The sequence below is a fragment of the Manis javanica genome, chromosome 15 (genome assembly GCF_040802235.1).
Source record: "Manis javanica isolate MJ-LG chromosome 15, MJ_LKY, whole genome shotgun sequence".
NCBI classification, from domain to species: Eukaryota; Metazoa; Chordata; class Mammalia; order Pholidota; family Manidae; genus Manis; species Manis javanica.
Genome location: NC_133170.1, coordinates 68,217,330 through 68,228,604, shown reverse-complemented (window position 1 = coordinate 68,228,604; position 11,275 = coordinate 68,217,330). Strand labels below are relative to the sequence as shown.

Sequence of the window (11,275 nt, the reverse complement as noted above, 5' to 3'; positions counted from 1 at the left end):
CCTCCTGGTGAGACTGTCCTGCCCTGCTGCTTCCCTAGCCAAACCAGCCAGCCCTTGCAGCCCTCAGGACGCAGTGGAAGGAGCAGCTGTGCTGTGTTCACCTCTGTAGCCTAGTGCCCGGCACACACTGTGTGCCAGGAGGAGGCCTGGATGTGCCTGCGCCAGCCCCCCAGCTCTGGCGGCTGCTGCAGCCCCCACTGCCTCCCTGGAGCCCACAGTCCGTTACCCACGTGGGATCTTTCCAAGGCCAACACCATGCTTCTCCCGATTCAAATCCTGCAGGTGCTTCCCAAACCTCGTGGGACCAAGATTTAAATCTTTGCCATGGCCTCAGGACTTATGTGGTCTGCCCCACACCCCCACCCCGGCACCCAGACTCATACCACCCTCCCCCCACCTTCTGTGCTCTGCTTCATGGCCCTGGCTTTCTTGAAGCTTCTCTCAGGCCTCCCTCTCTCCAACCAGAGGATCCTGCGTCTTCTGGTCCCTCTACCAGAAACACCCTTCGCCCTCTCTTTCCTCTTAGCCGGGCTAACACCCTGCCATCCCTTCAGAGCACATCTGCTACTTCCAGGGAGCTTCTCCCACCCTTCCCCTGGCCGCATTCCCCCTTAAGGGTACACCTCGCTGCCCCTGTTACATTGCTGGGTTATTTGTTGTTTGCCCCATAGCTGCTGTGTCTGACTTGCTCAGTGCTGGATCCCTGCTCCCTGCACAGGCCTGAGAAACCACTCGGTATTTTGGAAGTGTTTCCTGAATAATCAATGACCATTCAGACCTCTAGGGTGAGATGCTTTCTCCCAAGATTATCCCAAGCCTGGTAGAGAACAGCCTGCCGTGGGTGCTGGGTCTGAAGCTGGCTGCCTCCCTCACTGTGGGCACAGGACACAGATGCAGTGGGTGGATGAGAAAGAGAGAGTGGGTGTGAGTTTTTCACAGTGAAGGTAATGCAGAAGCCCCTGGGGTGGGGGGATGTGAATGGATGCCCCATCTGCAGGCTCAGGTTTTGGGAGGATAGAGGAGCAGCAGGGAGAGGAGCAATGCTGGGGAGGAGCCAGCACTTGGGCTCCAAAAGTGGCGGACACTGTGCCTTTGCAGACGTCCCACCAGCCCCCTCCCACAGCCTGCTGGGGCCACTGCTGTCCTGATGCCTACCAGGGCTTTCAAGGTGGCCACAGTGGGGCGACCAGCTGGATTCTGTCCCTAAGACTGCTGCCTGGGCCCCTGAGGGTCCTGGTCTCCCTCCTAGAGCCAGACACCACCCTGGGCAGAGGCTTGGCATGTGGCTGATTCCCAGAGTCTCCAAGGTTAGGCCTGAGGGCTCCTCATTCTGGTTTCTTCTTCCGGGGTCAGGACCCAAACGTAAGGCCACAAAAAGAGGCCCAGCAGCTCCTGAGCAAACTCCCCCCTTCAGGAGTCAGGAAGAATTTTCTGAGGCATGTGAAGTGGGACCCCCACCCCAGAACTGGTAGCGGTCCACATGGCAGACATGAGATGAGCCAGACTACCCACTCCTGAGACTGAAGACCCAGCTGGATGGGAACCCCATCTTAGCAACCTCAGCTCTAGCACCCACCCCGACCTAGCACCACCCTGGTCCTTCTCCTGCTCCCTCTGATGTGCTCTGAAAGCAGGAAATCATAGAAAGCACAGGAGGATCCTTGGAGAAGCTAGCCCTCTCCCCAGTAACACGGGGCCTGGCTGCAGACATAATTAAAGCTAGAAGATGCAGGGCTCACCTGGCTTGATGTGTAACCATGGTCAGGGGCTGGTGCCTGTGGGTTAGGGGCAGACCTGCCATCCCCCGACTCTCGGGCCCAATGTCTACTTCTCAGATGCCCCCGTGTCCTGACTCATCCTTGCTGAGCCTGCCTCAGGTGCTGTCCCTGGTCTCAGTCAGTGGGTCATCCTGCCTTACCACGGTCGCCAGGCTGGGAATGTGTTTGACCGAATTCTCGACCTCCTCTTCGGTCACCTCCACCAGTGTGCAGTTCTCATCCTCCGATGGCAACGGCTCCGCCCCATGCCTTGTGACCCAGGGGTGCAGCTTCAAGGAATGACAGGAAGGGTGAGGGATGGTCACAGCTGGCTGACAGGGGCCAGAGAGTAACACTGAGGCCCTGGCAGCAAGCAGAGTCAGGGAGGGAATGTGAGTGGGGAGAAGCAGTGGCCTGATATCGGGCATGCTTCAGAGCCAGGCAGAGGGTAGGGGGTGAGTGAGATGGCAGAAAACGTGGAAAAGATGAGGCAGAGAATGGGAGGGAGACATGAGGCCAAGGCCGGACATGTGCCTGGCCAGATTCTCCACCTGGCTCTAGGTCTTGGCAGAAGTGACTGGACTCTGGCATCTGCCACTCATGGCTGCCCAACGATGGCCCATCATTCCTCAGCAACCTCTTTAATTCCCATAGGTTCAGCTCAGAACATGCAGCACCCTCCCCAGTCATACAAGAGGAGACAGAGGCTCAGGGAGGCAGTGTGGCTAGATGGACACAATCAGGAGAGGACCCAAGCAGGTGTCTGTCCCACAGTGGCCACCACTGGGTCCAAGCCTTTATCTATAACCTTTTGAGCTGTCCCCTCCTCAAATGCTAGCGAGCCAGGATCCTAGGAGTTCCCAAAGCAAACTCTAGATTTCTTAAAGGCCAGATGTAGTGTGTATGTGGCACTGGCAGGGGTGTCAGGACAGATGGGGGTCCCTCTTCTAACAGTGCCTTCTGCAACTGGGTGGAATTCAGCAGGCTGGGGTGGGAGTGGAGTCGGACTTCTCACTAACTTCCTCCTACCCTCATTGCAATTCCTCAAAGGGATGGGCAGAGCTAGTCCTAGGACTTCAGCAGCAAGAATGTGGACCACACTCTCATCTGGCCTGGTCTGGCCCAGGAAGGATGGCTGCCATTAGCCCAAGCCAACCAGAGACAGCATTAGCTGCCTGGCTGGCAGCAGATCCTACTTTGACAACCAAGTGAACACAAATCCCAAGTCTTGTCCCCACTTCCTCTGCCCCCACACCAGTCCCCAGGAGCCCCAGGGCTTGGGAGGGCAGCAGTGCTAAGGACTGTGCAGCGCCACAGATGGAGGGGTGTGGGGTCGGGCCAAGGGAGCGTTAAGCCAAACACCTCCAAGCAGAGGCAGGCCAAGCCCCCAGTGCTACCCCACAGCAGCAGCAGCCCCCAGGTACCTTGATCTCTGGCACCATAATCCTTGTCTCAGGGCTCTTATCCAGCATGCGGGTGATCAGATCCTTCAGGTCCTCAGCTACATCAGGCCTGGGGACAGGAGACACATCAGGGTGGGAAATAAACACCATGACCAAGGGCTCAGAGAGGGAGGTGGCGGACAGATGCTACTCACTGATCTGGGAATTCCAGGGCCTGACTCTTGATCTTACTGTGTAAGCACATGATTCGCTCATCCATGAACGGACACTGTGAAGAGGGTCAGGGACAGAGCAGCTGTCAATGGCTGACACACTGTCCTGCAAGTGCTTCCCTGCTCTGGCATTTAAGCCACAGGGGTTACAGAAGAGAAATAAATAGCCCAGTGACCTGGTTTACGGAGGAAGCAGTTCCCGTCCGCCAGAGTTTAATAAGGACCAGGAATATCCTTCTAGAAGGGCTACAGCCCTTCCCCAACTACACTGTGGCTTTCCTCTCTAACTGGGCTTTAATTTACCTACTTATTTAGAAGCAAACACTCTTCTTCACCCACCTGCCAAGTGAAGGATAATAATACTAAGAATACAAAAGAGGGAACACAAATCACAAAACAGATTTGTGAGAGCTTAGCCTGGGCCAGGCCCTGTACTGAGGTTTCTTCAGAGCAACATTTCATTGGCTGTTCCCTCTGCCTGGAATGTTCTACCCACCAACATATGCACAGCTTGTTTTTCCCTATCGTCCAGGTGTCTGATAAAAGCTCACTTTCTCAGGGAGGCCTTCCTGAGCTCCTGTCTCAAACAGACACCCCGCCCCATCACCATGTGATTTCTCATCATAGCCCCTATCTCTGATATTGTATTACACATATATTTGCTCATTGTTTAACTACTGCATCGGGACATCAGCTCCAGCAGAGAAGGGACTTTTGTCTGTCTTGCTCACTGCTGACTCCTCTGTGCCCAGGAACATCCCTGGCACAAAGTAGGGGCTCAATAAACTGTTGAATTAATGAATGCTTGAATTATTTCTGATCCTCTCAGAAGCCATAAGAATATTCCTCTTATTTTAGAGAAGCTCAGATCAGTGCTTACACCAATAGAGGGCCTAACCCAGGAGGAACTCAGGTATTATTCTGGAAAAAAGGAACCTTTATGCAGGGTGCTCATGAGGTTGGAAAAGGTCACAAAATGTGACCTGGTCCACTCTTATCCAAGGAAAATGATTTCATTAAGAGCAGTGACTTGAGATAGTCTGGACTGCACAGGTGTACCCATTTGACAGAATTCATTATATAGTACATTTAAGATCTGTATATTTCATCACATGTAAAGTTTACCCTAAAAGAAAAAACAGAGCCATGAACAAATAGTAAGCTCTATTTAATGACTACACTTGGAAGGAAGTATAAAGATGCCTTTACTCTGAAATGTATAAAAAAATTGAGACATGTTGAGGATTGACAGATGTGATAACGCAAGTACTGTAAAACAGTTACGGTGAAATCCAAGTGATGGCTACATGGGTGTTCACTGTACAGTTCTTCCAACTTTGCTATATGGCTGAAATTTTTCTAATCAAATGTTGGGGGGAGTGCAGATTATAAAATCCTTTACTTCCTCCTGGTACCAATTTCTTAAGCTTTCTTCAATAGGAGTATAAGCTCATGAAAAGGAAAAATCCACACTTTCATTACACAATCAATCTGAACTTCAAAGTTAAAAACAGAGCCCCTAAATATCAATAATATAAAAAATAACAACAAAGAAACAATAACAAGACAGACAAAATGGCACTCACTAAACCAAAATAATGCCAAATGGACTTTAACTTCCATTCCAATCCTATCCCTCCAACAACAGCTTTTAGGAACATTCTCCTGAGAAGAACATCAAAGCAGTACCGGGCTCAGGAGGAAAGAGTGCAGTGATTGATTACTGATGTCTTCCTCTGGTTTAAGAGTGGGGAGAGGTGGCACATTTGCTGTCTTTGCCCTAAATTCATCAACTATTTACAACCTCTGTTTACAGCCTCTATTTACAACTATTTATAGCCTCTGCCAATCCTTGTTTTAACATACCATTTTTTCACAGGTGTGACTATTATATACAGATATGTACATTTGGAAAAGCATCCTTTCCATACCCAGGCCTAACTGTGGAAATAAAATAATATAACTTTTCAATGAATAAATGCTGTCTCCCTGTAAGGGTAACTATTAATCTAAGGGGGCCACCTAGCAACACTCAGGAGACAGGACACCCCACCCTGTTACCTGGCCAAACACAAAGCAGTACAGTGTCACACCCATGGCCCAAACATCCAAGGCCTGTAAGAAAAAAAGAGAGCTACATGTGAGGGGACAAGGGGTAGGGAAAGTTGTCTACTGCAGTTGTAGGTCCAGCATCCAATCCTACAGCTTTCCTTTGGAGAACCACTTCTTCCATACTCAGTCCATGGATTAGGAATGGATCTAACCTGCCTCCTGGCCTCTGGGTAGGCACATGACCCAGGTCTAGCCAATGAGAGCACCACTTCCCCCAATCACAGTGATTGGTCCAAGGATGGGCACATGTCCCTTGTGGGGCCAATCAGAGCCAATCTAGGCACTCTTTGGACAAAAGATATCCTATCCATTGAGGTCTTACGCTGATGGGAAGTATCCTGGTGCCAACCCACCTGGGGAAAAGCCAATTCAGAAAACAGCTGAGAGATGGAGAGATGGATTCCTATCTGAATCCCTCTATCTAGCCAAGCCTAAAGCCGAATGTACCCCCTTCTCATTTACACAATCCAATGGAGCCTTTGTTTAAGCCAGTTTGAGTTGGATTTTTGCCACTTAAAACGGAATGGACCTTAACGTGGTAGAACTCAGCATCTCCGGTAGGACCCTACCTTCCCAGAGAAGATCTTCCGTGTCTCTGAGAGCGACTCAGGTGCCATGAAGGCAGGCGTTCCCACAGTGTTAGAGAGTAGTGCGTCGCTGCCCTTGAACTCATTGCTCACACCAAAGTCTGCGATCTTGATGTGCCCATCTTCTCCGACCAGCAAGTTGGAGGGTTTGATATCCCGATGTATGATCTTCTGGTAGTGTACTGGGATGGGAGAGAGAGGCCAGGAAAAGCATGTGAGGAGCTCCATGTGGCCCATATAGCCCAGATACAGACCCATATGGCCCATATAGCCCAGATACAGGCATAGCCCCCTATGTTCTCCCACAGCCCCAAGCCTGTCTCAGCCTTCCCCTCCCAAACCTGCTTGACACCCACAGCTCTGAAGATTAGACGAAAAGTGTGTCATTAAGAGAGTTCTTGGTCCTTGGTCCTCAAAAATGTGGAGAAAAACACCAACTGCCAATAACAATTATAACCTCCTTAAGAGTCTAAGCCAGGTGGACAGTGCATGCACAGTTTTTGTTGAGCTTGGCGCCCAGCTAAAAGCCTCAAGACTTGTGACAGTAAAACATATTTTCATTTACTAATGCCAATGCTCAACCTGTTCACCAGCCCAACAATGACTAGAGCAGGTGGATTTGAAGTATGAACCACAAAGCAGGATTTAGGGACTGAGCTAACTGTTCCTGCCTATCAGCCCATGGGAGAGGAGAGTCCTATGGCCTAGAAGATCCCACTGCTGCTGACAGGATTACATCAGTAACAGGAGCAGCAGCTCTGTTGAGCACCCAGTCTGGGGTCTTACTCTGTGTAAGTGATACCCATTTATCCCACTTAAATCTCACAATAATTTGATGTGGTAACATCAACATTTTTAACAACTGGAAGCAAAAAGGACACTTGCCAGTCAGAACTGCTCATGCCAGTCAGAACTATTGGCTGATTTCAGCCCCAGTGAGATACTTTATTCCCATTTTACAGATGAGGAAAACTAAGCCTCCAGGAGGTTAACAGGATCCCTGTCCCAAGGTTGTTAGGAATAAGGGACAATGCAAATGGAGCCCCTAAATGTCTGGCACACATAGAAAGTACTGGATAAATGGTCATTATCACTATTGCTCTTAATTTTTCTGTATGGCAGGAAGAAGGATTTCTGCTCACCAGTAGCATGGCCTCAGGAGGGCTCTCTGCAAATGTCTGTGATCCTGCATCTCAGACAATTCTGTTTCCTACCCACTTCCTTATACTCCAGGAGGGAAACAAGAAACTTTCTGCCTACCATCTACTACCTGGCAATGCTAACCATCCTCCCACCCCCCTGCCCCAGGTGAGAGTCCTCTTGCAGGTCCCACTTACAGTACTCAATGCCTTTGATCAGATCCTGGAAGTAGAAACGGGCCTGGTCTTCAGAGAGCGGTTTGAGAGTTGGCACTTCCATCACAGGCCTGAAAGGTGGACACATGCATGAAAAGCAAACCAGACACACAGCAGAGCCCAGCCCTGGCCCGCTCAGCTTTGCAGCTCAAGCAGCTTCAGGCATCACACCCAGCGGAAGTGGGGACACTCACCCTTGGTTGACCAGTTCAAAGACTGTAGGGAAAAGAAGGGGGTGAATTGTTACATTGGGAAATTGAAGATCCATCTTCCTCCCCATCCTCCCCACCTCCCTAGAAACACCAAGAAGCACAGAAACTAATACTGGGGCTGGGGAGAGGAAAAGCCCCCCAAACCAAAGCTGCTCAAGGTCCTGCTTTTCTAAGTTCCATCAGGAGGATGCAGGGTAGAGATTTATGCTGTCCCTGGGACCCCAGTCTGGCTGTTCTTCCAGTTCTCAAAATAGCTGAAGACTTTCTGCCAGAGCAAACAAAACAGGGAGACAGGAGACAGGTGGGGGCAGCCCATGAGCCTCTTTCGCCTCTCCATTCATGCCTTGGAAGTTCTAGGGCTATGACTGATGCTAAACTACATCCTCCTAGTCACACACACCCAGGTCCTGAGCCACCTCGTGCCAAAGAACAGGTCTAAGGGGACATGGCCCAAATGTCAATTTCCTTATGCACAAAGAACTAACCCTGGAGGTCTTGAGAACTGTACAAAAGTTTCAATTCAAGAAACAGCAAAAGCAACCCCTCCTACGTTCTTCCAGCTGCCAGGGTGTGTCAGGCTACAGACCAAGAATGGCTGAATAATATTATGCCAACTCCTCAATGCTCCGTGGTCACCTGGTCCTCAGCTTCTTTCCTGTGACTCAATCCAGACCAAGGCTTGGAGCTAGAGATGGGATGGAGAGTTCCTCACTGTCTCCAAGGCCAAGCCATCCCATTCCTCCTAAACAGGGCCCTTGTCCCACATTCACACACGACACACTAATGCCTCACACCACACCAAGTTCTTCCCAGCCCCATGTATGTATGGAAGCTCCCCAGTCACCAAGCACTAGAAAAAGTGTATTCAGGGAATGCACAGTGTTTTTGTTGGTGTCAGAGGGTTTTGCACTTTTAAAAACTGAGATGAAATTTTCATAATACAAAATTAACTATTTAAAAGTGTGTAACTCAGAGGCATTTAGTATTCACAAAATTGTGAATACTAAACTTTATGAATACTAAATCGGCCTCTACCTAGTTCTAGTCCCAACCCCTCCAACCTCACCTGCTGGCCTCGGCCATTTAAGTCACTCCCCATGGCCCTGCCCCCAGCCCCTTGCAGCTACTAATCTGCTTTCTCTTGTGGATTTGCCTATTCAGGACATCTCATATATATGGAATTATACAACACATGACATTCTGTGACTGGCTTTTTCACTTCTACAGGAAGGCTTTGAAGTTCTAAAATTTGAATGTGAACTGCACATTAGATGCTCTCAGGGAAGAGGAATTCATTTTTTCAGATATGATAATAGTGTTGCATTCATCTAAGAGAATATCCTATTTATGTGATGCACACTTGAGTATTTAAGGGCTGAAGTGTCAAGATGTCTGCTACTTCTGTATGGCTTAGCAAAAAAAAAAAATGCAGAAAACAGGTAGGTAGCTAGACTGATAAAGTAAATACAACAAAAATTTACTGTTCCATCTGGGTAGTAGGTATACAAGTATTCACTGTGCTATTCTTTCAACTTTTCTGTAGGCTTAACATTTCTCACAATAAAAACCTAAGGGGAAAAATGAAAAATATCTTGAGCAACAGCAGCATCTGGGAACTGAACCACAGCAACTACTTTAGGAAAACTGAGCTCTGAGCTCTATTTTCAAACCATATCCATTACATTGATCAACTACTCCTCACGCAGCAAAGGATCATCCCTGTGCTCATCCAGGAGACTTCTGGATTCCAGGCTGGGCCTAGTCATGCCGACTTCCCTCATCTACTTGATACCCCTCCTAGAATCTTGATACCCACTAAAAATGCACAGGCTCATCTGAATCCCCACCCAAGCCAGACATTACCAGGACACATGCACTGTTGATCTTGGGCCCGAGAGTTTGCTGTCCAGTTTTGAATTAGTCCTTCCCTTTCTTCCCTCATCAGTGCTTACACTGAAAGCTGACTGAGGGCTGCCCCATGTCCTCATCATTTAAAAAAGAGGTCTCTGAGGATGCCCTTGAATCCTCCCATTTCCATGTGCAGTGTCCAGACCTTCAAGAGCCCTCAGGTCTCCAAATGCCCCAACATGGCCTCCCAGACCATCCATCTCCATCCACACAGCCACATTTTTCTCAAACACATTAAGCTCTCACCAGCCTCAGGACCTTTGCAACTGCTATTGATTTTGCCTGGAATGCTGTTCCCCAGATGTAACAGAGCTGTGCCCTTGACATTCAGGTGCTGTATGTGACCCCCTCCATCTCTCCCTCTTACATCACCTTGTTTAACCTTCTTGAGGAGCTATCTGAAGTTATCTAGGTTTATTTAGTTGTGTCTTCCCTGACTAGAATGTCAGCTTCATCATCTTTATCCTAAAATGGCACCTAGCATATAGTATGTGCTCAATAAATATATGCAAGTGAATGAAAAGGGCATCCAGATAAAGTTCCCAGCAAGAACTCCCTTCCACCTCCTGCTTCAAACAGGGCTGCTGCTTTATGTGTGGCCCACTGTGGAGCCCAGCTGGAATGGGAAAGGGGAAGCTGCCCTTGGTGGGAGGGGCCAGTCCAGGAGGTGCTTTGAGAGGACCCTGGGGCCTGGGTGGCAGAAGGCAAGGGCTCTCTTACCCATGTACAGATGGTCCTCGTTGGGGTCATCCAGAACCTGTTGGCACAGACACATGGAACAGACCGGAGACGAGAAGCAGAGGAAGGAAGAGCAAGAAAAGTCGTGAGCAGGAGGCAGCATCCACATGACTGTGTTTGCCAGCGGGAGAGCTGCAGTCCACTGCTTTTCCTAGTAAGAATGACAGGCGCAGGAAAAACCCAGAGTGCGAGATCCAAATGGCCATCTGGAAAATATGCCCAGTCCTCAAGGGTCCAAAACACCCAGAAAGGAGGCTACAAAGGGAAAGGCAAATTCTTCACCAAGAAATGTCTCAGCTTGAGTAGGAATTCCCACTGTATCCTAGGCAACAACAGACTGATACTCAGGGTGAAAATTCAAATCCTGCCTGTGCTCTTTGACTCTTCTATGAAGGAAAGTAACTCCAATAACTTCCACACCAGCAGGAAATGATGTCTCCTTGCCTCAAAATGCCACAGCACTTCCTCTCTCCTCCTCTCATGGCCTTCTGCTTTCATTTTATCACTATTTGTATCTTCCTCCCTCTCTGCAAAGGGCATGCACAAGGCTGTATCCACTTCAGTTGCCTCCGTGGTGCCCTGTACAGGACAAGGCACATAGTAGGTGCTCAGGAAAGATCTGATGAATGAACAAACAGGCAGGCTGGCAGACAGTCTTGTTGGGTGAATAGGTCAGATGCCACAGGGCAGCGGGGAGAAGGCAGATCCTGCCAGGACCCAGAGCCACTCACTAACCAAGTGCCCTTAGGCTTCCTTTAAAATGGCCAAGTCAAGATCAGTGAGTTGAGATTGAGAAACTCGGTTTGACAGGTGGAGAGGGCCTGTGGCCACCATTTCTCTTCTTTGAGAAGAAACAAAGACTAGATCCTTGGCTAGACTGGTCCTCCTGCCTCTTCCCACATCTGACTTCCCCAGACACCCAAGATCCACAGGCTAAGAGCCCTGAAAAAGGGATACACCCAAGGCAGCAGCCCAGGGCAGCTACCCCAGA

At 49.4% G+C, this 11,275-nt stretch overlaps 1 protein-coding gene across 17 annotated transcripts in view; it reads right to left on the bottom strand.

The window, feature by feature from the left end:
- CAMKK2 (calcium/calmodulin dependent protein kinase kinase 2) overlaps window positions 1-11,275 on the bottom strand; it is a 58,420-nt gene that overhangs the window by 21,149 nt on the left and 25,996 nt on the right. For 13 of the 17 annotated variants that reach the window (XM_073222929.1, XM_073222932.1, XM_073222934.1 and 10 more), the window contains 8 exons: window positions 10,267-10,435; window positions 7,621-7,642; window positions 7,409-7,497; window positions 6,054-6,253; window positions 5,434-5,487; window positions 3,355-3,428; window positions 3,182-3,269; window positions 1,919-2,047 (listed from right to left, as the gene is read on the bottom strand). In XM_073222929.1, coding sequence (XP_073079030.1) covers window positions 1,919-2,047; window positions 3,182-3,269; window positions 3,355-3,428; window positions 5,434-5,487; window positions 6,054-6,253; window positions 7,409-7,497; window positions 7,621-7,642; window positions 10,267-10,435 — 825 coding nt within the window. The remainder of the gene's footprint in view (window positions 1-1,918; window positions 2,048-3,181; window positions 3,270-3,354; window positions 3,429-5,433; window positions 5,488-6,053; window positions 6,254-7,408; window positions 7,498-7,620; window positions 7,643-10,266; window positions 10,436-11,275) is intronic. The other 4 variants (XM_073222935.1, XM_073222936.1, XM_073222943.1 and 1 more) reach the window with 1 other exon arrangement.